This window comes from Mustelus asterias, chromosome 12, assembly GCF_964213995.1.
Source record: "Mustelus asterias chromosome 12, sMusAst1.hap1.1, whole genome shotgun sequence".
NCBI classification, from domain to species: Eukaryota; Metazoa; Chordata; class Chondrichthyes; order Carcharhiniformes; family Triakidae; genus Mustelus; species Mustelus asterias.
In genome coordinates this window covers 37,109,583-37,135,351 of record NC_135812.1, presented here as the reverse complement: position 1 = coordinate 37,135,351, position 25,769 = coordinate 37,109,583, and the positions used below count along the sequence as shown (strand labels likewise).

The following is a 25,769-nucleotide window of genomic DNA, read 5'->3' as shown; positions in this document are numbered from 1 at the left end:
CGATTCAAGAAGGCGGTACACCACCCCATTCTCAAGGGCAACTAGGGATGGGCAATAAATGCTGGCCAGCCAGCGAAGCCCATGTCCCATGGATGAATACAAAAAAGAGGGGTAACGATCTTTGTCATCCACTTTATCCAATTTTGTACTGAAATATGTTTATACTTGTAGACTTACAAAGCACTCTGGGCAGTACATTATAGTCCATAGTTTCCAAAGATATTCTTAACTGACAGACTGTAAAACTGACAATAGTCAAATCTACAAATTTTCCATCTAACATCTGGAAGACAACTTACCGGGTACAACTCCTGGCTGAGCTCCAGGTACAGCTCCCAGACCACCTGCAACATCAGCATAGGAGAGTTACAGTCACAAATACCTTCAGTAAAATGACAGAAATGCCACTGAACTAGCAGCATGTTGTATACTACTTGCATTTTATTCCATTGCCAGATCAGTAAACAATGGGAGTGGTGGGGTGGGAAGAAGTGGTAATAAAGTGGAAATACTAAAGCAAAGTCAGAATGGCTGACTATCCAGCATTAAACAGAGAATAAACAACTGTATCCACCACAACATCTAGGAGGGTTCTTCCATTCTTGCAATAGCAGCACAGAAATAGAAACAACAATCATAGAAGCGTAGAATGGTTACAGCACAGAAGGAGGCCATTCAGCCTGTCATGTTTGTGCCAGCCCTCTGAAGGAATAACTCATCTGCCTTCTCCCCATAACTCTGCCATTTTTTCCTTTTCAAACAATGGTCCAATTCCCCTTTGAAAGCCTCAATTAAATCTGCCTCCATCACACTCTCAGGCAGTGTATTCCAGATTCCAAACACTTGCTATGTGAAAAACATTTTCCTCATGTAGCCATCACTTTTTATTTTACAATTAATCTTATATTTGTACGTTCTGGTTCTCAATCTTGCACCAATGGGAACAGTTTCTCACTTGCTAATATGCCTATGATTTTGAATAATTCTTTCAAATCTCCTCTCAACCTTCTCTCCCCAAGGAGAATTGTCCCAACTTCTCCAATCATTCTATTGAAATGAAATTTCTCATCCCTGTAATATTTCTCATGGATTATTACTCCACCCTCTCTAATGCCTTCACAGCTATGCTAATGTGTAGTGCCGAGAACTAGACACAATACTTCAGTTGAGGCTGAACCAGTTTAACATAACTTCTTTGTTTTTGTACTCTTTGTCCTTATTGATAAAGCCCAGGATGTCATATGCTTTATCAATTGTACTCTCAACCTCTCTTGCTATGTTCAATGATTTACGGACACGTGCCAGGCCCTCCTGCACCCCATTTAAAATTGCACCTTTTCTTTTATGTTGTGTCTCTGCATTCTACCTGCAAAAGAGAATCACTTTGTACTTCTATGTACAATATACTGAGCTGGTCCATTTAATTAACATACAACATTGTAATGGTTATTATGCTGCTTAACTTGGCATGGTATTGACAAATAAACCCTACTGAACCAATTACTAGCTTGAAGAAATTTGTCTAGTGTAGCAAAAACATTGCTGCTTACAAATAATGGAATGGATAATTCTGAATATTTTTGTATTTACATACAGACTTGATATCAACATAATGAGGGTTCATTATTCAATTTCCATAAGTATCAAAATAATTTGGGCCACTCCAACCATCATTTCATAGGGTTTAATATTTGCACTTTCATCAGTGTCTTGGTTCTATTGTCAAATCCATACGTAGATTATGGCATAGATTTGTACCCACAATTTTTGCTTGGATTGTAATATTTGCAGTGACTTTAAGAAACCAGGTGTCCTTCCTGTGAATGTACGAAGTAGAAAAATGCTGCATGAGCATGAAGGTGTATATAAGCCACTGGAATTCTTCTGACATATATTGCAACATGATACTACTAACTTCATAGTGTTGATTGTATCATTCATGATTAGTGTACTTAATGCCTCAATAAAGTGGTTCAATACTCTGCCATGGCAGTTATGCATATCTCAATGGTGCCAAGAACAGGAGAGTACGTAGCAGGTTCAAGGAGGGACTCACAGTTAGAGCCAGAGGGTCGAGTAGAATAGTTGTATGGTAATATGTAAATAATATATGCTTGTTGTACATATTATTCTTATTATTGGCAATAAAGCCTTCATTGACTCAAGCCAAATCGAGTTGCCCTCCTTCTATTACATTGGCAACTTTATAGTCATCGGGAATCGCAGTGTCCAGCTAGAGGGCAAGGAGACTTGAGCATCGAGAATACAAAGAAGTAAGAAGAAGTAAGATATATTTACTCAGTACAATGTCTATAATTGGAAAAATCAAGCCATTTGATCCTAAAGTAGACAACTGGGGACAATATATAGAAAGGCTGTGTTACTTCTTTGTGGTGAATGAAATAACCGATGAAGAAAAATGAAAGGTTATTTTGCTTATTGTCTGTGGCTCATAGTCTTACAGTTTCTAGTGAGAACTTTATCACCAGACGCTCCAGACACAAAAGGTGGGATTTTCTGGCCACGCTTGCCAGAAAATGCTGCCCAAGGTCAATGGATCTTTCCATGGTCCGTCCCTCACCCAGTCCAATTCCTGTGGCGGGCAGAACGGGAAAATTGCTCCCAAGTCTTTTGACCTGGTTGTGGAGCTGGTCAAAATCATTTAAAACCCCGTCCCTCAATCATTTTGCAGAGATACAAATTTTATATGACAAACTGAGAGCCAGGGGAGACAGTCTCAGGCTTCGTGGCAAGACTTAGGTGACTGGCAGAACTCTGCAAAATTGACCCAGCACGAGGAGAAATGTTAAGGGACAAAATGGTCTGTAGTATAAACAGTCTAATCATACAAAAGAAATTACTGACTGAGATCAAAATCACTTCAGAAAAAGCTGTGGGACTGGCCCAGGTGACTGAATGCATGGAGCATGGTGTAACTGAGTTGCAAGGCATGCCGAATGAGGTAAATCGTTTGTGGTAGGAAACGGCTGTGGTGCAAAACAGTCCAGGAGTGGGTGCAACAGTGCTTGATGGAAGAAATGCAACAATGAGGGCTGAAGCATGTTTTCGATGTGGGGGAGAACACTCCCAAAAAGTTTGTCGATGCAAGAATTATGAGTGCTCCAGGTGTAATAGGAAAGTTACTTAAATGTGTGGTGCAGAGTGAAGTAACCAGTACAGTTAGTACAAAAAAAAGCACAGTGACTAATGGTTTAATTCCCTTAAAGAAATGGGATGAGGAGCTCAGCAAGGGATCCGAGTCATTCAATCTAAACCAGACTTCTATCATCTTAGCCCTAAATCACCATCTGTTAATAAAACACCAAAGATAGAAATGGGGAGAAAAGCATAAGGAAGCCTTCAAAAAAGTTACACAAGTTCTGCAGTCATCTGACTTGTTGGTGCATTTCAACCCAAACAAACCTTGAAAGTAATATGCGACGCTTCACCATATGGAGTGGGAGCTATTTAACCCACTAGATGCTTGATGGAACAGAAAGGTCCATTGCCTTTGCTTCTAAAGCATTGGCGGATATGGAAAAGAAATACGCCCAAATATATAAGGAAAGCTTGGCGGTTATCTGCACAGTCAAAAAAGTTCCATCAGTATATTTATGGCCAACATTTTACAAAAGTTTCAGACTACAAGCCACTGTTAGGTTTATCCAGAGAAGATAAGCTGGTGCCGCCAATTGCCTCTGCAAGGGTGCAGAGATAAGGTCTTTTGTTAGTGGCCTATTGTTGTACGTTTCAGCATTACCCTGGAATACAGATATCAAATGCAGATGCACTTAGCTGGTTGCCTTTGCCACAAAGTGTAGCATCCCCACCAGTTCCTCAAGAGATTATACTGGCACTGCATCTGGTAGAGACCTCGTCAGTCTCAGCTAAACACAACGTTGTGGACAGAGAGAGACCCTGCATTGTCGTAAGTACAAAAGATCGTCATACAGCGGTGGCGGCATGAGAAGTCAGAGTTGCTAAAACCCTATCAAAGTAGAAGGACAGAAATAACCTGTGAAGACGGGGAGTTACTGTGGGGGCTAGAGTATAGTCCCACCCTAGGGGAGATGACTCTTGTTACAAGAACTGCAAGATTCAATTGTAAGGGGAATAGATAGGCATTTCTGCAGACGCAAACAAAACTCCAGGCTGGTATGTTGCCTCCATGGTGCAAGGGTCAAGGATGTCCCAGAGCGGCTGCAGGGCATTCTGGAGGGGGAAGGTGAACAGCCAGCTGTCGTGGTGCACATAGGCACCAATGATATAAGTAAAAAAATGGGATGAGGTCCGACAAGCTGAATTTAGGGAGTTAGGAGTTAAACTAAAAAGTAGGACCTCAAAGTTGGTAATCTCAGGATAGCCACCAGTGCCACGTGCTAGTCAGAGTAGGAATGGCAGGATAGCTAAGATGAATAGGTGCTTGAGGGATGGTGCAAGAGGGAGGGATTCAAATTCCTGGGACACTGGAACCGGTTCTGGGGGAGTTGGGGCCAGTACAAATTGGATGGTCTGCACCTGGACAGGACTGGAACCAATGTCCTAGTGGAAGTGTTTACTAGTGCTGTTGGGGAGGGTTTAAACTAATATGGCAGGGGGCTGAGGCAATAGAAGCTGATAGAGACCATTAGGTCAATGCTTGGTGCGATGCAAGCCCAGTTTGCTGTGATGCAGACTCGGACTGCTGCCAATGTTCAAAGAGGAAGATTCTCACAGTAGTCCAATAAAATAGCTCGGATTGCAGAGGTGCTGTCCCAGGAGAGCAGCAGTGGCACCATGGAAGCTGATCCTTTCCCAGGATGACAGCATTTGTCTGCTTGGCATTGCCACTCGGCCAGTGCCCTTACTGGTGATCATCAGCTAGCTTCCCAGACTGCCGCAGCCCATGTTGAGGTGGTATAGCCCAAAATTGAATCCTCAAGGCCCAGAGATACTTGAGGAGGAAAGATCGCAAAAGCGCTTTACTGGAAGTTATTGTATGGCTCTTTAAATAGCACTGGAGCAACTGAATGCTGGTTCTTTGCAGAGTGCTAAGCACATTCCATAGAAGCATAGAATCCCTACAGTGCAGAAAGAGGCCATCTGGCCCATCAAGTCTGCACCAACCTTCTGAAAGAGCATCCTACCCAGGCCCTTCCCTCCACCCTATCCCCATAAACCTCACATTTACCATGGCGAATCCACTTAACCAACACATCTTTGGACATTAAGGGGCAATTTAGCATGGCCAATCTACCTAACCTGCACATCAATGTACTTACATTGTCCAAATTTGGTAGATTGGTGTTAAATCAGTTGGGAGGAATGCGTGATATCAGAATAACAAAAGCTTTGCTATGCCCATTTCATGATGGCACACCATACAAGCTGCAGTGGAAACAACTGCTGATGTAGCATGCCAGCAAAAAAGCACTAGACTTCTGTATTGCCATTTCCATCAGTGTAATGACAAAGCAAAGTCAATTTCTCTATTTTTTAGCCTTTGACCAATTCTATATCCATACTGCTACAGCCTCTTTATCGCATGGGCTTCAATTTTGTTAAATAGTCTAATGTATGGTACTTTCCGAAATATCTTTTGAAAGTCCATATACACAATGATCTACTACAATGCTCTCATGACCCCACTATTACTCATCAAATAACTCAATCAAGTTAGTCATCATGATTTGCCCTTAACAAATCCATGTTGGTTCCCCTTTATAGGATATTTGCCAAATGGATCTTAATTTTCTCCCAGATTTAGTGGTATTTTCTCATAATTTGTGAGCGCGTCAGGTTCTGACTGAAAACTGGTGTGTATCTCTCCAGATGCACTGTAGTTTTCACACCAGATCTTGAGCCACTCTGACAAAAAAGAGGGGAGGGTTACGTCATCAGCCTGGTGGGGTGGGGCTTGATAGCCGATAAGGCTGGCTCCACAGAACTGATATTAAATTCTCCCCAGCCCCATCCTCACCATGGCCCAATCAGTGCAGGCTCTCAAAGTTAAATCTAATTCTTGGTCAGTATTCTTTATGGCACTGTCATTAGTCATATGAGAATAAAATAGTAATATAAAACTAATATCAGAATGACAGTGTATTTCAATGTTAAACTAAGAAGAAAATGCCTGTACCTGCAACAGCTCCTGGAACAGCTCCTGGAACACCTGTATGTGCAGCACAAGAAAGTTCAACATTATAATGCAAAATTAGTCCATTGAATCAACATGCAAAATGAATACTGGTGCACAGACTAATGTTTCTTTAGCCAGAGTCCTCAAATGATATTCCATGCAATTTCTCTTATTAAATGGATGAAGTGATTGTAATGTTAGCAACTTGTGCTTTTGGGGACATAACTGTATAAAAAAAACAAGGAGCCCACCTTCCAGGGATGGTTTCAATCTTAACTGCCTGGTGGCAACTCGGCAGAAGGCTGTTAAATTGACCAGGGGGTGTATCAACTGATATCCTGCTCCATTGTCTTTGAACAAGCAGCAAGGACATCTGCCCTTTTTAAAATATAAACAGAGGTATAAGTACTCAGCAGGTGAGGTAGAGATGACAGAGATGGAGAAATTGTGAGAATGGAATAGAGTCCTTACAGGAAGAAATACAATCAGGGTAGATGTTGAGAAGTTGAGGGAGGGAAGCTTAGACTTGAGAAGGGAGTGATGAATGAGAAAATTTGAAGCAAAGTTTATGAAATTTTCCAGTTTGGGACAAGAGTAGAAAGTGGCATTGATATAGTTCTCAATGTACTGTAAAAGAAGATGATCGGAATAGCATTGAAGCAAAGTACATTCTTCAATGTCACACAAAATGACAGGCATAGCAAGGACCTATAAGTTCCGATGGTGACACGTTTTATTTGGAAAAAACTTAGAGGAATCAAAGTAGATTATTCAATATAACAAAAAGATCAGTTAGGCAGAGGAGGGCAATGACAGATCAGCTGTGGAATTTCAGTTCCTACCAATCTGTTTACTGAATGCCATAGCTACCTCAACTACACTTTCTCACATCCTGCTCCCTGTAAGGATTCCAACCCATTCTCCCAGTTTCTCTGTCACAGTTATTCTGATGGTGTCACCTTCCACAACAGCGCTTCAAGGTTTTCCCCGCATTGTGGTTGAGAGGGCCTTAAACTACGTTCACCCATTTCCTGCACTTTTGCCCTCACCCCTTCCCCTCCCTCCCAGAAACTTTTGGGGGAAGGAGATGCAATTCCAGGAAAGTATGTAGACGTCAGGGAAGCCAAAATAAAGCTCCCGTTCTTGGCTGAAAACCAATGCTGCTATGATAATTAATTTTTCCCTTAAACAATCTTCACTTCCCCTGAGTTGCCAACCAGGGTAAACCTGAAAACAAAGAAATGAAAATCTTTCAGCCTTGTTACAAAATTAAAATAGCCTATCAGCTTCTTGGGAGCAGGTTGGTTTTCCACTCCTATCCTGCCATTGTTAAATCCAGAAGTGAGCAGGTTGGAGTCAGGTTTGGGATTTATACTTCTTACCTGACCCCAATCAATCTGTTTTGGGAATTAAAATTACCCCATTAACTTTATTTCTCTCTCCATAGATTCTGCCTGAGGTGTTGAGTATTTCCAGCATTTTCTATTAAATTTTAGATTACCAGCATCTGCAATATTTTGGCCTTCTTTAAATAAATATGTAGAAAAGGTCATTATGGCCAGGTGAAGGTGGAGAAAAAAGGATTTTGATCAGGAGAAACCCAAACAGGGGAGTTTACTTTAGTTGTGGGAGCAGGAGTGGTCGCCTGAGTAACACAAGGAAAGTTTAGACCTTCCTTGCTTTGCACTTACCAGAATATCTTTGCTCTTAGTCAGCATCTTTCTGCAGCTTTAAATGATGCTTCTGCCCAGTGGCCTGTTATCATGTCCCACCAATTTTTGGCAGGCAAGGGACTGAGATATTTGGTGTACGCTGTGGGTGTACTTGTACTGCATGGATTGCAACAGTTCAAGGCCACTCACCACCAACTTCGCAAGGCAAATTAGAAATGGGCAATAAATGCTGACCTAGCCAGTGATGCCCACATTTCATGAACAAATTTTTAAAAAACATGGAGATGAGGTCCTGGAGTTAAAATTGCCCAGGATTCATGCTGCCAAGGTGAGGGTTTGGTAATCAGTTGGGTCATTTTCACCGTGTCTTTTATTTATTTTTGGAAAGTAGTATTTTGAGATACATTTGTGTAACAGAATTATATAGGTGATAAGAGATCACCTGTCACCTGTCAGCATATCTTTCTAAATTTTTCTCCCTCATGTAGTAATCTTGAATCCTCTTAAATGCATCTGTGCTACCTGCCCCAACTACTCCAAATGGTTGCAAATTCCACATTCTAATCACTGGATAACAAAGTGTCCCATGGATTCCTTATTTATGACGAAAAAAGAAACACTGCGAAAGCTGGAAATCAAATAAAAACCAAAAATGCTGGAAAGGGATTTAATGGGCAAAATTTTACTCGCCCCTGTGTGGCAGGCTAGGAGACAGAGAGCTGCTAAAATGCTGAGGAGCTGTGCTGGCTAGGGTGTTTCCCAGCAGGGAGAATGGCAGCAACCCGGCCACCTGCTGACTGGAGGTGTGTGCCCAATTTCGCCAATTATAGGCCATTTTTTTGGACCACTGCCAATCTGCTGGTGGCAGAGTAATCCCTCCCCCACCCCCATCACCCCCTTCATGTGGGGAAGCTGTCAGCTGCCAGGAGGCAGCCTCCTTGCGAATGACTGGTTGAGCCATCAGAGCTGAAAGCTGCAAGACCAAAGGGGGGAGCCACCAGCTCCGATGGAGGATGTCCACCTCCTCAAGATGGAGATGCCCTTTCATTATCCTTGCTGCCATGGCAGCAGCTACCTCTTTTGTTGGAATTAATCTTGAACTCAAGCCTATTCAACCTGTTTTCATAACTTAAATGTTCCACCAGACAGTATCCTGGTGAAACTTCTCTGCACTCCCTCCAGTGCAATCACATCCTTCTGATATTATGGCGACCAGAACTGCACACAGTACTCTCATTGTGGCCTCATCAAAGTTCTATACAACTCCAACATGACTTCCCTGCTTTTGTAATCTATGTTTTGATTGATAAAGGCAAGTATCCCATATGCCTTTTTCACCATAACATGCCCTTCCGCTTTCAGTGATCTATGGACAAACATGCCAAAGTCGCTTCATTTCCCAGAACTTCCTAGTGTCCTGCCACCTGCTGGTCAAATTACTCCTTCTGAAATGTATCACCTCACACTTTTCAGGGTAAAATTCCATCTGCCACTTATCTCCCCATTTGACCCTCCCATCTATATCTTCTTGTGCCCAAGACACTCAACCTCACTGTTCACCACCCAGTCAATCTTTATGTCATCTGCAAACTTACTAGTCCTACCCCCCACACAGTCATTCATCTATTTCTTTTACACAAGTGATGAATAATAGGGACCCAGCACAGATCCATGTGGTACGCCACTGGATACTGGCTCCCAATCACTAAAGCAGCCTTCTGTCATCATCCTCTGTCTCCTACAATTGAGCCAACTTTATCAAATTACCCTGTATCCCATGTGCATTTGCCTTCTTTATATGTCTCCCATGTGGGACCTTGTCAAAGGCTTTGCTGAAATCCAGATAAACTACATCAACTGCACTACCTTCATCTACACACCTGATCACCACCTCAAAAAATTCAATCAAATTTGCTAGGCATGACCTCCTTCTGACAAAGCTATGCTGACTTTCCCTGATCAGATGGAATTAAAGTGATTTAAAAAATAAGCAAATGTGATGTGAGGAAAAACTTTTTCACGCAACATGTGGTTCTGGTCTGGAATGCCCTGCCTGGAAATGTGGTGGAAACAAGTTCAATTGAAGCATTCGAGAGAGCATTACATGATTACTTGAATAGAAACAATGTGCAGGGGTATGGGGAAAAGATACCAAGCCATAATACTCATTTGGAGAGCTGGTACAGACACCATGGGCCAAACAACATAACAATTCTGTGATTCTATGATTCATTCTTCGCTGATTAAATTTTGATAAGAAAAATGAATATCCAATAAATAAAAACAGAAAATGCTGCATAAACTCAGCTAGTCTGGCAGCATCTGTGGAGGGTGAAACTGAGTTAACATTTCGAGTCTGTATGACCCTTCTACAGGGGGGTCTCAGGTCTCTCCACTTCTTTGAGCAGAGGCCCGAACAATCCCCATCTTCCGCCCAGCTGAACTTTTTCTCTCACTCAACAGTTTTTCTTTTAACTTGTCTCACTTCCTGCCAGAGTTGATAGGGAGCAGCTGTTCCCCTTAGTTGAAAGGTCAGTCACAATAGGCCATGGGGGGCGGGGGAATGTGAGACAAAACCTTTTTACCCAGAAGGTGATGATGGTCTGGAATGTGCTGCCTGGGTGGGTGGCTGGTTGCCTCACATCCTTTAAAAAGTACCTGGATGAGCACTTGGTACATCATAACATTCAAGGCTATGGGCCAAGTGCTGGTAAATGGGATTAGGTGGGAGATCAGATGTTCTTCACGTGTTGGTGCAGACCCGATGGGCCGAAGGGCCTCTTCTGCATTGTATGATTCTATGAATTCTCCTGACTCTGCTCACCTGATTCGTTGACGAAAATCCAGGCGTATGATTTCAGATTCAATGAACTGAAGGAGTATCACACTCATGTGGATGCACTGATGATGCAGAAGAATGAAGCAGATTGCAGAGGCCTTGATGGAGTCTAATACCATGCTCTATGCCAACATCTGAGACAATTTCAGCACAGACACACAGCACCAAGAACCTCTGCCTGAAGCCTGATCAGAGCTTACAATTTTGTGGTGTTGACCACTGGCCTTCAGCCATTGACAGACCATTTGGTTAGAATGATGATGCTATCTCTCAGGGTTGCCTTTCCATCAGGAACATAGAAATATTAAAATAACTATGGCACAGAGGGAGGCCATTTGGCTTATTTTGTATTGGCTGAAAAATTGTTCATTCTTATCTCACTTTTCAGCTCTTGGTCTGTAATGACCTCAACGTGACCCATGAGGTTGGCCTCTTGGAGAATGAGCTCCCTGATTGAGGTAATGATTGCCTGCTTCACCTTGGCGGGCCGTGTTGCCATCCAGTGGCAGAGGTCCCCAGTGGAGGTCCCTCTATGGAGGGATCCTCCCCCTCTATCTTGGGGACCTGGGGTGGAGGGTGGTTCATATGGCAGTTCCGTACAATAAAAGATTAAATTGGTTCACTGACACTCAAGCGACTTGCCCTTTTCGCAACCTTGTGGAGTCCGTGGTCCATGTCTACATTTCATGTTATAGAACGCACATCCTTTTCAGTTTCCTCAAAAATCTTTTGTTGATGTTTTGTTTGCATTTCAGTCCCACACTCCTGATCTATGGCTACCCGGTGCAGAGGTGGGTGGGAAGGAGGAGGACCTCCTCATGAACCTGCTCCTGGACCTGGCAAAGCTTGCCATAAACAGGTCCAGGCAGCGGGTGACCAACTGGGTCATCCAACCCAACTGCCTGCCCCTCTACTGCAGCTATATTTACGGCTGGGTGTCCCTGGAGAGGGAGCATGCAGTGTCCAAGGGCACTGTTAACGCCTTCTGTGCCTGCTGGGCACCGCAGGGACTGGGATGCATTATTGACCCCTTTAATCACATTTTGATTTTATGTTTTAAGTTTCCTTTCCACTTTGTCTTTCGTTTCGGGTGGTTCCCCCATTATAATTTGTCCCCTCGTTAATTTGATTCAGTTTATTTGGTTGGCCCAAAAAGATTGGTAATGATTGCCTGCCCAATCAGGGAGTCTCACCTGTGCATATTATGAGTGTCAGGATTACTGGTACTCTGGATTCTGACTTTGTGTCAGAAGCACTCTTAGGGATGGAGAGAAGTTTGTAAATTAAGGGAATGTGGTGAAGGGACACCAGTCTCTGAGGAGTTATTTCAGTGGTAATGAGGAAAAAGAGTGACCCTGAAGGAACTTGCTTGCAAATGGCTGGCCCAGCTTGGGGTAAGCCATTCTCAGGCATCATGCGTTTGTTTGGGAAACTGGACTCGTTTGACCCTGCTGTCAACGACTGGGCCCAATATGTGGAATGCATGTGTTACTACTTTAGAGCTAATGACATTGTGGCAGATGAAAAACAATGGGTCACTCTTTTGACTGCTTCTAGACTGTTAGTATTTGCAGTTTAACTTTCTTTGAGGCAGTAGATAATAAAAATTTTTGAGAATTGACTGACCTAGTGAGAGAATACTATGACCCTAAGCCACCTCTTATCCTGAGACATTATTGGTTTTACTTGACACTCCAGGAGCCAGGGGAATCTGTTAAGGGTTACCTCACAAGGTTAAGATGACTGGTGGAAGCATGTGAATCTGAATGGGTGGCACAGTGGTTAGTACTGCTGCCTCACAGCGCCAGGGACCTGGGTTCGATTCTGGCCTCGGGTCACTGTCTGTGCAGAGTTTGCATGTTCTCCCCGTGTCTGTGTGGGTTTCCTCCGGGTGCTCCGATTTCATCCCACAGTCCAAGGATGTGTGGGTTAGGTGGATTGGCCATGCTAAATTGACCCCTGTGTCAGGGGATTAACAGGATAAATATGTGGGGTTACAGGAATAGGGCCTGGGTGGGATTGTGGTCGGTGCCAACTCGATAGGCCAAATGGCCTCCTTCTGCACTGTAGGGATTCTGTGAACCTGGTTTAACCCTTAATGAAAATGTCTGTCTGGTATGTAACTATTCAAAAATGTCTATTAGCTGAAATTCAACTGGATTTCAAACAGGTGCTACTGCTGGCCTTATTATTGGACTGCTGCAAGTGGAGCATTTGAGTTGCAAAATGTCCCTATGGAGGTGAACACCCATGCCAGTTCGACTGAATTTGGGGACCACCACTTGAGCAACGTAGGCTCACTCACTCATCCAGATACATCTAAACCTAGATCTGTCCATAGTCCAGCCCCAAAGCAAAGCCAATTTTTGACCAAGCAGTTTCAAGTCCCTTCCGAATCCTACCCGGTAAGGCATTGTAATTGTTGCCGATATATGGAGTGGAAACAGCAAAACAGTCCTTTAAGATCTAGATTGAGGAAAATAACATGTAGGCTAGTGTCCAGGAGAGTACACACGCACATCTGAGGTACAGCAATTAAACTGCATAGTGATGTCCAAATCAGACCCAATAAAGATAACCGTATGGTTAAATGGGCAGCTGGTATTAATGGAGGTTGATACAGATGCGAGTGTATCTGTGGTCAAAGTCAGTATTCCATAAAATTCACACTGGACTCCAACCCTTAACTTTAATCAAGACTGAACTGGTACAAGGGAACCTTTGTGAATTGTGGGTACAACCTCTGTTCCTATCTCTTATGAAAGGCAACTGGTTCGGATACCAATGATTGTAGTGGAGGGCTCAGGACCAAGCCTAATGGGGTGAAATTGGTTGCAAGAGATCCACCTGGATTGGGTAAACATTTTGCAGTTAGAAAATAGTCGCCTGGGTGAAGTCCTGCTCAAATACCTGGAAGTTTGTCGGGAAGGTCTAGGAGCTACAAAAGAAACCGGCGACCTTGCATGTTGACCAGGAAACAGTTCCATGATTTTGCAAGACCTATCCGCTACCATTTGCATATGGGGGAAAAAGTGGAAGCAGAAATCCAAAAACTGGAACGTGAGGGTATCATTCAACCAGTCCAGTTTGTGGAATGGGCAGCACAAGTCATGCCAATTTTGAAACCAGATGGATCAGTCCGCCTTTGTGGGGATTTTAAGCTAACACTAAACCATTTCTCAAGCTGGATAAATACCCCATTGCTGAGATCAAGGATCTATACGCAAAGTTGCAGTATTCTTATTCTCAAAACTGGATATGAGTCATGCTTATTTGCAATTACAGCTGGGTGACGATTCACAGAAATATTCCACAATCAATATTCATAAGGACCTCTACTAACACACGAGGCTACCCTTTAGCGTATTGTCAGCCTGCTCGATCTTCCAGTGAACAATGGAAAACATGTTAGAAGATTTACATCAGGTTGCTGTTTATCTGGATGACTTTCCCATTACAGATAAAACAAAGGCGGAACACCTAAATGTTTTTTAAAGGCAGGCACGCACCCAAGAAGGGAGAAATGCATCTTGGTACCTCAAGTGACCTATCTGGGCTACAGAGTGGTCGACACCCTTTGGATGACTGGGTGCGGGTGCTTAAAGATGCCCAGTTCCCATATCCATCTAGAAGTTAATTTCTAGAGCTGGTGACATATTATGGGAAATTTATACCAAACCATGCCTCCATCTTGGCTTCACTACACCAACTGCTAAAAAAGGATCAAGCTTGGGAATGGTCTGCCCATCAAGCACTGGCTTTTAAGAAAACAGCTTTCATTGTTGAATATCTTAGCACATTATGATCCTAGAAAAGAGTTATTACTGACCTGCAATGCATCTCCGTACTCCAATATTTGGAGGAAAAAAATTTCCATCAGTACCTTTATGGGCAGAAATTTATGATTGGCACCAACCACAAGCCACTATTGGTCCTACTAAGAGGACAAAGCGATGCCGCCGATAGCATTGGCCCAAATCCAGCAGTGGGCTTTATTATTGGTAGCCTTTATTATCAGCTGGAACATCTGTCAATGACATTAGCCCTAAAGATGTTGTGAGTAGGCTACCTTTAGCAGACACCTCAATGATAGTATTCAAGTAGAAGTGACGGTAATGACAATGAATTTCCTAGATATTCTCCCAATGGCCGCACATAATATACGTCTTTAGATGCAAAAGGACCCTGTCCTCGCAAAAGTTTAAAAAATTGGCACTGACGGGAGAAATGGAAAGACTAGTACAGCCTGAAGAGAGCAGCTCACTGTAGAAGATGGCATACTGCTATGGGGGACACAAGTGGTTGTTCCGAGTTAGAGCCGCCATTGCATACTGGCTGAACTACATCACGGCCACCCCAGAAGTGTCCAAAATGAAAATGCTGGCAAGAAGCTGTTTATTGGCCCAGCATGAATCGGATATAGTGCTCATGGGTCGGTGCCACCAAGGACAGAAGGTACCACCAGCAGCTCCCCTACACCTGTGGGAATGGTCAGATAGGCTTGGCTACACATGGGTTCTGCAGACCCATTCATGGGCTCGATGTTCCTCGTCATAGTGAACACCCAAGTGGATGGACGTTCGTAGGGTGCATTTGGCGGACCACAATAACAGTAGAAAAACTTTGCATCTTCTTTCTGCACATGGGATCCCAGAGGTGCTGGTCTCTGCCAATGGATTGTCTTTTGCCAGCCAGGTGTTCACCTGGTTTCATGAAGTCTAATGGGATTCAATATATTAGGACAGCATCATACCATCCATCGTCAAATTGCTGGCAGCCTCAATGGAGACCAAGCTATCCCATTGGTTAAAGTAAAGCTATTTGATTATAGAACAACCCCCATACCACTGCAGGAATAGCACCCATGGAATTGCTCATGGATAAATGACTCCACACTAGATTGAGTTTGATCTTCCCTAACCTTGCGGTGGGGAGGTGGAGCAAGGAACACAAAGCAGAAGCCAGGACAACAGCATGGAGAGACAATTGAAAGCCAGTTAAAAAGGACTGGTAAAGAATTATAGCTATGGTCCCACATGGTTACCAGGAGCAGTTGACTCTGGGGTGGGGCCAGTATCCTACAAAATATATATCCAGAAAAAAACATCTTGACCAGGTGAGGGTCTTGAAATCACAGTTCATCCAGGAGCCAACTATGCCCAGCGGGCCGAGAACAGAGGAGAGTCCTCCCAAGCCACCGGCACCACCTCTCCATTGTCCGTAGTTAGCACCTCGGAGTCTGAAATGGACATTGCAAATGAAGCTGCAGCTACTCCTTTGCCTCCCAAGGAATGGAGTGAACCAGAACTCCAATGCCCACATCGTAAGAGATGAACACCTGTTCAATATGTCACAAGACACCCATGAGGTGCGCAAACAGTACCTTGGACCTGGGGTGGGGGGGCGGGGGGGGTGGGACAGGTGTAATGACCCCAACGAGGCCTATGAGGTTGGCCTCTTGGAGTATGAACTCCCTGATTGGGCAGAGCGTCTCCCCTGTATATGTTGAGGAGTGGCAGGTCTACTGGAACTCTGGATTTTGACTTTGTACCAGAAGCACTCTTAGGAGTGGAGACAAGTTTGTAAATAAAGGAAATCTGGTGAATGGATACTAGCCTCTGAGGAGTTAGGTCTGTAACATTGTAAATTTTAAATGTATTGAGAGTTTCTGCCTCTACCACCTTTTCAGTGAGTTCTAGGCCTACTTCATCCACTGGGTGAAAAATTCTCAATTTCTCTTTTAATCCTTCTATTGATTATTTTTAGGTTATTGACCTCTCTGCTAAGGAAAATGGATCCTTCCTATCCTATCCAATCTCAGCCCCTCAATTTTATACGTCTCAATTCTTCCTCAGCCTTCTCTGTTCCAAAGGAAACAATCCAAATCTTTCTTCATAGTTAAAATTCTCAATTTCTGGCAACATCATTGTAAACCTCTCCAGTACTCTTCCTCTCATGTGATCACATTCATCCTGCAATAGAGTGACCAGAACTGTTCACAGTATTCTCACTGTGACCCAACCAGCATTTGATATAGTTCCAGAATAATATCCCAGAATAATATAATAGATCTGGATCTTCTGATAAGCGGAGCACAGCATCCCTCAGAGCTCTGAGGCGTTACAGAGTCATGGGGGGGAGGGGGGAGGGAGGGGGGGTGACAAGACACGCACCTTTTTCACAGCACTAGCTGCTGCATGGCAAGTTTAAATCCAGTGTGAATGTTTAATCCCCAGCCTTAGTCACCCTGCAGTCACATCTCAGTAATGGATACCAGATTAAAACCATAAAACGGAAAAGAGTGGCTAAAGTAAATGTTGGTCCCTTAGAAGATGAGAAGGGGGATCCTTCTCCTTCTAGGAAACGAGGAAATGGCCGAGGCCTTAAACAAGTTTTTTGTGTCGGTCTTCACAGTGGAGGACACAAATAGCATACCAATAATTGATGGTCATGGGACTGTAGGGGGTGAGGACCTTAAAACGTTCACTATTACTAAAGAGGTAGTGCTGGGTAGGCTAATGGGACTAAAGGTAGACAAGTCCCCTGGTCCGGATGGAATGCATCCCAGGGTACTAAAAGAAACGGCAGAAGAAATAGCAAATGCATTAGTTGTAATTTATCAAAATTCACTGGACTCTGGGGAGGTGCCAGCTGATTGGAAAACAACTAATGTAACACCACTGTTTAAAAAAGGAGGTAGACAAAAGGCAGGTAACTACAGGCCGGTTAGCTTAATATCCGTAGTTGGGAAAATACTGGAATCTATCATTAAGGAAGAAATAGCAGGACACCTGGAAAAGAATGGTTCAATCAAGCAGATGCAGCATGGATTAATGAAGGGAAAGTCATGTTTGACTAATTTACTGGAATTTTTTGAGGATATAACGAGTGCAGTTAACAGAGGGGAACCGGTGGATGTGGTGTATTTAGATTTCCAGAAGGCATTCGATAAGGTGCCTCACAAAAGGTTGCTGCATAAGGTAAAGGTACATGGAGTTGGGGATAAAGTGTTAGCGTGGATTAAGGATTGGCTATCTAACAGAAAGCAGAGAGTCGGAATAAATGGGTGCTTTTCCGGTTGGCAATCAGTGACTAGTGGCGTGCCGCAGGGATCGGTGCTGGGGCCTCAACTATTTATCATATACATAGACGATCTGGAGGAGGGGACCGAGTGTAGGGTAACAAAGTTTGCGGATGACACAAAGATGAGTGGGAAAGCAAATTGCGTGGAGGACACAGAGAGTCTGCAGAGAGATTTGGATAGGCTAAGTGAGTGGGCAAGGATCTGGCAGATGGAGTATAACGTTGGTAAGTATGAGGTTATCCACTTTGGAAGGAATAATAGTAAAATGGACTATTATTTAAACGGTGAAAAATTACAACATGCTACTGTGCAGAGGGACCTGGGGGTCCTTGTGCATGAATCACAAAAACTCAGTTTGCAGGTGCAACAGGTAATCAAGAAGGCAAATGGAATGTTGGCCTTTATCGCGAAAGGGATGGAATATAAAAGCAGAGAGGTCATGCTGCAACTGTACAGGGTACTGGTGAGGCCGCACCTAGAGTACTGTGTACAATTTTGGTCCCCTTATTTAAGAAAGGATATATTAGCTTTGGAGGGGGTACAGAGAAGGTTCACCAGGTTGATTCCGGAGATGAGGGGGTTAGCTTATGAGGAGAGATTGAGTAGACTGGGCCTGTACTCATTGGAGTTTAGAAGGTTGAGGGGAGATCTCATAGAGACATATAAGATAATGAAGGGGCTCGACAGGGTAGAAGTAGCGAGGTTATTTCCACTTACAATGGAAACAAGAACTAGGGGGCATAGCCTCAAAATACGGGGTAGTCAATTTAGAAGAGTTGAGGAGGAACTTCTTCTCCCAGAGGGTAGTGAATCGTTGGAATTCTCTGCCCAATGAAGCAGTAGAGGCTACCTCGTTAAATGTGTTTAAGTCACAGATAGATAGATTTTTAACCATTAAGGGAATTAAGGGTTATGGGGAGCGGGCGGGTAAGTGGAACTGAACCCACTATCAGATCAGCCATGATCTTATTGAATGGCGGAGCGGGCTTGAGGGGCTGGATGGCCTACTCCTGCTCCTATTTCTTATGTTCTTATATTCATCTTTGTTTGTCATTAATTCATCCATCCTGTTACTGGCAGTCATTGTTGGAATGGCAAAGGAAACATTATACCCAAAATCTAGTAGAAAGTAAGTCACCAGTTTTAAATTGTCAAAAGTGCATAATTTATGAATGAAGTACTGCAGAAGGAAAGAATATTGAATAATTTGTAACTCTGTTACCACCCAGGCAGTCCTTTGATTTAGCTATTTGATTCCTGCTGGTGAACCTTACTAATTCTATACTTTCCACATACAGGTCTCCCATTAAATATTTTGTTACTGCTAACTGAACATTTCATATTGATCAAGGTCCAGAAATGTGTCTTTCACTATTCCTCATTTGGCAAGATATTTCTTAGGTTCTCCCTGTACAAAATCCCTTGTAATAAAGACCAGACTTCTGGCTCATAGTCCAAATTCTCTGTGTACTGGGTACAATGGATATTGTTCAGTTTATGTAACTACAATTTCATTAACAGGCACAGCTTCTCAAATGCAAATTCAATAAAGCCAAAATATTGTTAACTGCACAGTAAAGTGAGAAGAGTTGATAGCAATATTTGGCAAAGCTGCTTGTCATAAGGAAACTATTGTAACTGTGAAGTTTATTCTTTATATGATCATGGATTTAATAGCGTTATGCTTTCTATACTTGACAAGAACATTGTTCTTAATAATACTCTATACCCTACAGTAATTTAATTTTATTACAAAGTATGAAAGTAGGACTATTTACCTCCATATTTAGCAGCTTTAGCTGATGCATATCCACCTGTAATAACAAAGAATTGACAAGTTATGACAAAGCAGAGGGCAGCTTCACAGAGTAGAATTGGTAACAGTTTGTAGGTTAACAGCACTACCTCCTTTCAGCTAAAAGTAATTCTTAAATTATTCAACTTAATGCAAATTATTCAAATCTCATGAGAACATGGAACAAAAATAGGTTTCTTGTCCATTAATTCTCATTTTGTATATAATGTTGCAATTGACTATTCTTTTGTATGTCATTACAACAGGTTGCACACATAAAAATTTCAAATAGCAAGAGAAATGTCTCACAAAATAATTCTTGATGGCTATTATGAGCATAGAGAAGTTTACTACAAGCTCAATGGATACTCTGGCAATATTTGCTCAACCAGCGATGATTATTTCTCTGCATTCAAAGATTAGTGTTTTTTGGGTGTAATGTTTGAAGCTTTATTACTCGTATTCCATGGAAACTATTGAAACTGTTAAAAATGCAGTCAGCTGCAGCAGGTCTTCTGTTTCTAGGACTAGAATGGTGCTGATCCCATGACAATCTTGTTGTGGAGTGACTGCCACATCACATTTCACACTTCAGGTTCAATAATAAACCAGATGTTGCTTCTGACTGGGTACAGTGGACAGTGTAGAGCAAAAGGTTAACATCAGGAGCACCTGACTCTGATGTAACTACTGATGTAATTATGATGTAATGTCACATGACGAAGAGACAGCTCTTTTGGGAAGCAGAAGTATAACATTGTGCAGAGTAGTGAAATGTGTGTAGGTCTCTAAATAAACATGGTTTTTATGAATAACAGTCAAGGCTCAGATCTTGGAGAAAAATTAGAGCACTGAGGCCTCATATCAGATCATCTGAAACATAAGTTAATTCAAGAAATTGGTGTATTAAAGTAAAAGGCTGTGACAATAAGACAGTACTTATCAAAAATGGCAATCAAACTGTTAGTGTTCATTTCTCATGATCAATCAGAATTGAGGCACCTTGTGCTTCAATGTTTTGTAATGAATGCCCTGAGGAACAGAATATGGTAAATCTGGCTGGATAAGGCTAACATGAGTGATCATGTTGCATGAGAGCGATTGCATTCAAACTTCAATTACATCTATTCCAGATAGATCTAGTAAATGGAGGGATACAACAATTGTGGGACATGCAGCAAAAGCTACTGGCAATTTTAAATGTTCAGAGTGATGGCCAAAAAGGGAGATCTATAGCTTGGCAGAATGGGATGAAATGAAATGTGGAGGTTAGGCAGCGCAAGTACTGATAATGGGTCTGGAAGTGACTCTTGGGTCAAAAAGCAATTGCATACAGGACAAAGACCCTCAATATGCAAGGGGGAGATCTTGCAGTAGTAGTTGCATCATAACATAAAAATGCAAGTAGAGGCCATAGTGTCAATCAGTTAGACATTGAACTAACAAAGAACAAAGAACAATACAGCACAGGAACAGGCCCTTCGGCCCTCCAAGCCCGCGCCGCTCCCTGGTCCAAACTAGACCATTCTTTTGTATCTCTCCATTCCCACTCCGTCCATGTGGCTATCTAGATAAGTCTTAGACATTCCCAGTGTGTCCGCCTCCACCACCTTGCCCGGCAGCGCATTCCAGGCCCCCACCACCCTCTGTGTAAAATACGTCCTTCTGATATCAGTGTTAAACCTCCCCCCCCTCACCTTGAACCTATGACCCCTCGTGAACGTCACCACCGACCTGGGAAAAAGCTAGAAATAGGAGTTACAGAACTGGAAGTGATGTCTTCATGATCATGCAGTTTTAGTTTCCCCAACAGCTGGAAAAATAATTCTGAAAATCTTTATAACTCTTTAGGCCACATTCAGCGAAGTATAAAGCATGACACTGCAATAGATGCAGAAGGAAAACTGTGGAAGCTATAAAAATGATACTTAAATTCTGTGATATTTTTTCAGCGAGATTTATTTGGTTGAAGATAGGTTGTACCTTTTTTAGGTATGCCTTGAGCTGCTCGTGGCATGCTCTCCTGCACTTTTCCTGAATGCAGGGTTGCTCCCCTGATTGATGGTGATGAGGGATATGATGGATTATGAGGTTACAGATTGTGATTGGATACAACTTGGCTGCTGCCACTGATGGCCCACAGTTCTTCATGGATGCCCAGTGTTGAGTTATTAGATCTATTCTAAATCTATCCTATTTAGCATGGTGATGGTGATGGTGCTGCGCAATAAGATGGAGGGTGTGTTCGGTGAGAATACAGGTCTTCATCTTCAAGCACTGTGCAATGATCACTCATACTTCTACTGTCACAGACAGATGCATCTGTGACAAGTAAATTGCTGAGGATGAGGTCAAGTAGGTTTTCCCATACCATCTAAGACAGGCCCAGTCTAGCAGCTATTTACTTTAGGACTCAGTCTCAGTCAGTTTGGTCAATTGTTGTGCTACCAAGCCACCTTTGAAGGATGTTGAAGTCCCCTACCCAGGCTACATTCTGTGTCCTTGTACCCACCCCCCCCCCCCCCCCAAGAGTGAGTGCTGATTCATCAGCAGAGGCAGGGCGGTCAGTGGCAATCAGGAGGAGATTTCCTTGCCCATGTTTGATCTGATGTTATGAGCCTTCATGGCTCCAGAGTCAATGTTGAAGATTCCTACGGCAAGTCCCTCCAGACTGTATCACCATCTCTTGTGGGTCTATCCCGTCGATTGGATAAGACATACCCAGGGATGGTGATGGTGGCTTTTGTAACAATGGCTGTTAATAATATTCACCAAATCGTGCCTATGGCTGGCTGCTTAACTAGTCTGCGGGACAGCTCTCCCAATTATGACACAAACCTCCAGATGTTAAGAAGGATTTTTCAGGGTCAACAGGGCTGGGTGTTTTTTAAAATTCATTCATGGGATGTTCATTGCTAAGTAAATGCTACTTGATAGCACTGTTGATGACCCCTTCTATCACTACTGATGATTGAGAGTGGATTGAAGGGATGGTAATTGGCCACATTGGACTTCTGTTTTTGTGTACTGGACTTGCAGGGCAATTTTCCACATTGCCAGGTAGATGCCAGTGCTGTAGCCATACTGGAACAGCTTGGCTAGGGGTGTGGCATCTTCTGGAACACTAGTCGTTAGCACTATTGTCAGAATATTGTCAGGATCCTAGCCTTAGCAGTATCCAGTGCCTTCAGACATTTCTTGATTTCATGTGAATTGAATTGGCTGAAGACTGGCATCTGTGATGCTGGGGACATCTGGAGGAGGCTGAGGTGGATCATCCACTCTGCATTTCTGGTTGAAGATAGTTGCAAATTCTTCAACCTCATTTTTTGTACTGACATGCTGGGCTCCCCATTCATTGAGGATGGGGATATATGTGGAGCCTCCTCCTCTGCTGAATTGCTTAATTGTTGATGCACTATCAATCGAGTCCAGACTAGTTGTGAGCAAGACAAATAGGCTTTTATTAGCAAGAACTTGGAGCCATCCCTGTCGGTGATCTGGTCTGTACTGAAGGCTAGGGGGAGGAGCCACCGCCTTTATACCCGGACCAGGGGGAGGAGTCTTGGGCGGAACTGACAGGGATGTGCCACATATACAGGTAATAATAAATACTAACTAACAGTGGTTAACCACCACGGATAACAGATAACAGTGGTTTACCACAATTGTCCACTGGCATTCATGGCGAGATGTGGCAGGACTTTGAAATTGCTTAACTTTATCTATCACATGCTGCTTATGTTTGGTGCTGCTCCTGGCATGCCCTTCTGCACTCTTCTTTGAACTAGGATTGATCCCCTCGCTTGGTGGGTAATGGCGACTGGGAATATGCCAGGCAATGAGGTAATAGATTGTGGTGTGTACAATTACCCTGCTGCTGATATTCCACTGTGCCTTATGACTGCCTCATCTTGAGTTTTTTTTAATTCATTCGTGGGACATGGGCGTTGCTGGCTGGCCAGCATTTATTGCCCATCCCTAGTTGCCCTTGAGAAGGTGGTGGTGAATTGCCTTCTTGAATCGCTGCAGTCCATGTTCTGTGGGTTGACCCACAATGCTATTAGAGAGGGAATTCCAGGATTTTGACCCAGCGACTGCGAAGGAACGATGATATATTTCCAAGTCAGGATAGTGAGTGGCTTGGAGGAGAACTTGCAGGTGGTGGTGTTCCCATTTATCTGCTGCCCTTGTCCTTCCAGATGGAAATGGTCATGGGTTTGAAAGGTGCTGGCTAAGGATCTTTGGTGAATTGCTGCAGTGCATCTTGTAGATAGTACACACTGCTGCTACTGAGCGTCAGTGGTAGAGGGATTGAATGTTTATAGATGTGGTGCCAATTAAGCGGGCTGCTTTGTCCTGGATGGTGTCAAGCTTCTTGGGTATTGTTGGAGTTGCACCCATCCAGGCAAGTGAACAAAGAACAAAGAACAGTACAGCACAGGAAACAGGCCCTTCGGCCCTCCAAGCCTGTGCCGCTCCTTGGTCCAACTAGACCAATCGTTTGTATCCCTCCATTCCCAGGCTGCTCATGTGACTATCCAGGTAAGTCTTAAACGATGTCAGCGTGTCTGCCTCCACCACCCTACCTGGCAGTGCATTCCAGGCCCCCACCACTCTCTGTGTAAAAAACATCCCTCTAACATCGGAGTTATATTTTGCCCCTCTCACCTTGAGCCCGTGACCCCTCGTGATTGTCACTTCTGATCTGGGAAAAAGTTTCCCACTGTTCACCCTATCTATCCCCTTCATAATCTTGTACACCTCTATTAGATCTCCCCTCATTCTCCGTCTTTCCAGGGAGAACAACCCCAGTTTACCCAATCTCTCCTCATAGCTAAGACCCTCCATACCAGGCAACATCCTGGTAAACCTTCTCTGCACTCTCTCTAACGCCTCCACGTCCTTCTGGTCGTGCGGCGACCAGAACTGGATGCAGTACTCCAAATGTGGCCTAACCAGCGTTCTATACAGCTGCATCACCAGACTCCAGCTTTTATACTCTATACCCCGTCCTATAAAGGCAAGCATACCATATGCCTTCTTCACCACCTTCTCCACCTGTGTTGCCACCTTCAAGGATTTGTGGACTTGCACACTTAGGTCCCTCTGTGTTTCTATACTCTTGATGACTCTGCCATTTATTGTATAACTCCTCCCTACATTATTTCTTCCAAAATGCATCACTTCGCATTTATCCGGATTAAATTCCATCTGCCACCTCTCCGCCCAATTTTCCAGCCTATCTATATCCTGCTGTATTGCCCGACAATGCTCATCGCTATCCGCAAGTCCAGCCATCTTCGTGTCATCCGCAAACTTGCTGATAACACCAGTTACACCTTCTTCCAAATCATTTATATATATCACAAATAGCAGAGGTCCCAGTACAGAGCCTTGCGGAACACCACTGGTCACAGACCGCCAGCCGGAAAAAGACCCTTCGACTGCTACTCTGTCTCCTATAGCCAAGCCAGTTCTCCACCCATCTAGCCATTTCTCCTTGTATCCCATGAGCCTTAACCTTCTTAACCAACCTGCCATGTGGGACTTTGTCAAATGCCTTACTGAAATCCATATAGACGACATCCACGGCCCTTCCTTCGTCAACCGCTTTTGTCACTTCCTCAAAAAACTCCACCAAATTTGTAAGGCACGACCTCCCTCTTACAAAACCATGCTGTCTGTCACAAATGAGATTGTTCCGTTCTAAATGCACATACATCCTGTCTCTAAGAATCCTCTCCAACAACTTCCCTACCACGGACGTCAAGCTCACCGGCCTATAATTTCCCGGCTACCCTTCTTAAACAACGGGACCACATTCGCTATCCTCCAATCCTCAGGGACCTCACCTGTGTCCAAAGAAGCGACAAAGATTTCCGTCAGAGGCCCAGCAATTTCATCTCTCGTCTCCCTAAGCAGTCTAGGATAGATGCCATCAGGCCCTGGGGCTTTGTCAGTTTTAATGTTCCCTAAAAAACCTAACACTTCCTCCCTTGTAATGGAGATTTTCTCTAATGGATCAACACCTCCCTCCGAGACACTCCCAGTTAACACGTCCCTCTCCTTCGTGAATACCGATGCAAAGTATTCATTTCGGATCTCCCCTATTCCCTTGGGTTCTAAGCATAATTCCCCTCCTTTGTCCCCGAGAGGTCCGATTTTCTCCCTGACAACTCTTTTGTTCCTAACGTATGAATAGAATGCCTTAGGATTCTCCTTAATCCTGCCTGCCAAGAACATCTCGTGACCTCTTT

General features: G+C 43.6%; 1 protein-coding gene across 15 annotated transcripts in view; it reads right to left on the bottom strand.

The window, feature by feature from the left end:
* LOC144501380 (uncharacterized) overlaps window positions 1–25,769 on the bottom strand; it is a 338,685-nt gene that overhangs the window by 179,834 nt on the left and 133,082 nt on the right. For 13 of the 15 annotated variants that reach the window (XM_078225050.1, XM_078225051.1, XM_078225052.1 and 10 more), the window contains 3 exons: window positions 19,493–19,528; window positions 6,119–6,151; window positions 300–344 (listed from right to left, as the gene is read on the bottom strand). In XM_078225050.1, the coding sequence (XP_078081176.1) occupies window positions 300–344; window positions 6,119–6,151; window positions 19,493–19,528 (114 nt within the window). The remainder of the gene's footprint in view (window positions 1–299; window positions 345–6,118; window positions 6,152–19,492; window positions 19,529–25,769) is intronic. The other 2 variants (XM_078225060.1, XM_078225064.1) reach the window with 1 other exon arrangement.